This window comes from Portunus trituberculatus, chromosome 36 (assembly GCF_017591435.1).
Source record: "Portunus trituberculatus isolate SZX2019 chromosome 36, ASM1759143v1, whole genome shotgun sequence".
Taxonomy (NCBI): Eukaryota; Metazoa; Arthropoda; class Malacostraca; order Decapoda; family Portunidae; genus Portunus; species Portunus trituberculatus.
The window spans coordinates 10028446-10030945 of NC_059290.1; the positions used below are offsets into that span (position 1 = coordinate 10028446).

At 41.4% G+C, this 2500-nt stretch overlaps 1 protein-coding gene across 4 annotated transcripts in view; it reads left to right on the plus strand.

The window, feature by feature from the left end:
• LOC123513606 (follicle-stimulating hormone receptor-like) overlaps positions 1–2500 on the plus strand; it is a 27806-nt gene that overhangs the window by 15887 nt on the left and 9419 nt on the right. For all 4 annotated transcript variants that reach the window (XM_045270867.1, XM_045270866.1, XM_045270865.1 and 1 more), the window contains 5 exons: positions 15–86; positions 276–344; positions 1092–1223; positions 1526–1597; positions 1783–1854. In XM_045270867.1, coding sequence (XP_045126802.1) covers positions 15–86; positions 276–344; positions 1092–1223; positions 1526–1597; positions 1783–1854 — 417 coding nt within the window. The remainder of the gene's footprint in view (positions 1–14; positions 87–275; positions 345–1091; positions 1224–1525; positions 1598–1782; positions 1855–2500) is intronic.

The following is a 2500-nucleotide window of genomic DNA, read 5'->3' on the forward strand; positions in this document are numbered from 1 at the left end:
CCTTTTTCCCACAGTGACCTTAGCAACAATGAACTAAGTGACCTTCCTGACCTGACCTTCGCAAATTACTCATCTCTTCTTCATCTGTAAGTAATAATAATAATAATAGTAATAATAATAATAATAATAATAATATAAATAAAAACAAAACCAATAATAATCTTTTTTTTTTTCATTCTGTTTACTTCTTTCTTAATCATTTCGTTCATTTTCTCTCATTTGTTTACTTTCCCGATGTTAGTTCGTTGATGTGTTGGTTTGTGTGTTGGTTGCAGGAGGCTCTCGGGAAACAGAATCAGCAACATTGCCAACACTGCATTTCACCGTCTGCAACTCAAGGAACTGTGAGTGTGTCTGTCTGTCTATGTGTGTGTGTGTGTGTGTGTGTGTGTGTGTGTGTGTGTGTGTGTGTGTGTGTGTGTGTTCGTCTAATTGTATTTCTATCTGTCAATCTTTATTCTTTTTTATTTTTTCTTACATTTCTTACCTGTCCTGTTCCATTCTCTCTCTTCTTTTCATTTCTTCTTCTTTTACCTTTTTTTATATCCCTATTTATTACTTATTCTTGTTTCCTCCTCCTCCTCCTCCTCCTTCTCCTCCTCCTCCTCCTTCTCCTCCTCCTCCTCCTCCTCCTCGTCCTCCTCCACCACCATCACCTCTCCACCTCTCCTTTCCTCTCCTCTCCTCTCCTCTACCTCTACCTCTTCCTCTTCCTCTTCCTTTTCCTCCACCACCACCTCCTCTCCACCTCTCTTTTCCTCTCCTCTCTTCCTCTTCTCTCTTCGTCTTCTCTCCTCATTTCTTCCTCCTCCTTTCCTCTCCACCTCTCCTTTCCTCTCCTCTCTTCCTCACCTCCTCTCCTCTTCCTCCTTCTCCTTCTTCTCTCCTCCATTATGACCTCTCTACCTCTCTTTTCCTTTCCTCTCCTCGCTTCCTCTCCTCTCCCCTCTTCTCCTCAACCTCTCATTTCCTCTCCTCTCTTCCTTTCCTTTTCTTTCTTTTTCTTTCCTTTCCTCTCCTCTCCTCTTCTTTCCGTCTCCACACCACCACCACCACCACCACCACCTATCCTGCTGTACCCCCCCCCACAGGTATCTGGACAACAACTTGCTAGCGAGCCTGCCTGACGCCCTCCCCACCTCGCTGCTCAGACTCTCCCTCGAGGACAACTACTTCACCACCGCCCCTGCAACACTGGCGTCCCTGCAGAGCCTTCAGGAGCTGTGAGTGTGCCAGGGGAGGGAGGGAGGGAGGGAGGGGTTTTGTTTGTGTGTGTGTGTGTGTTGTGTGGTGATATATTTGTGTTCTTTCGTTTGTTTGTGTTAATAATGTGTTATCTTTTCTCTTTTCTTGTTTCTCTGTATCTCTCTTTCTGTCTCTCTGTTTCTGTCTGTCTGTCTGTCTGTTTCTTTCTGTCTGTCTGACTGTATCTCTCTCTCTCTCTCTCTCTCTCTCTCTCTCTCTCTCTCTCTCTCTCTCTCTCTCTCTCTCTCTCTCTCTCTCTCTCTCTCTCTCTCTCTGGCAGGAATCTTGCGAGGAACAAGATCAAAGTAATCAGCGCAGGTGACTTCCGGAATCTGTCTCACCTTTTGTCGCTGTAAGTAATAATGATAATAATAATAATAATAATAATAATAATAATAATAATAATAATAATAGTAATAATGATAATAATAATAACAATAATAGTAACAATGGTAAAGATGATGTTACTGTTTTCCTCCCTTTTCCTCTTCTTTACTCACACCTACCTCTATTCAATCATTTATTTGTTTGGTTCAGGTCTCTACATCAAAACCAGCTGGAGGACATAGAAGATGGAGCATTTAAATCCCTACAAGCACTCCAAGTCCTGTGAGTAAATAATGACAATAGTAGCAATGATGATAGTAATGATCATTTTAGTAATTACGATAGTGTTTTAGGGCTGTGGGAAATAGCGCCTTATTCAGAAACGCTTCCCTTTCTCACCGCGACAATTTTCAAAGACCACAGAGACGATTAGCCGAGTTCTAAAGAGTTTTGGTCCTGTTGATAATTCAGAAAACTTGTAAACATGTCACTAGAATTATAGAAACATCTTTAAAAACTCGTGTCATTTCAAGTAGAATGCAGAAAACTTGTTAACATGTCACTAGAATTACAGAAACATCCTTAAAAGCTCGTGTCACTTCATTCAGAGTTGTTTAAAGAGTGTTACTTCTGTTGATAATGCAGAAAACTTGTTAACATATCATTAGAAACTTGTTAATATGTCACGAGAATTATAGAAACATCCTTAAAAGCTGGTGTCACTTCAATTGGAGCCCTTTGGAAATTGTGAAGGTGCAGCGCGGAAGTACCTTAAAGAGTGTTCGTCCTATTGATAACATGTCACTAGAATTACAGAAGCACCCTTAAAAACTCGTGTCACTTCAGCTAGAGCCCCTTGAAAATAGCGAAGGTGCTGTGAGACCGAAAGTGTTTGAGAATATGGGCCATAGAAGGAAGGAAAAGGAGG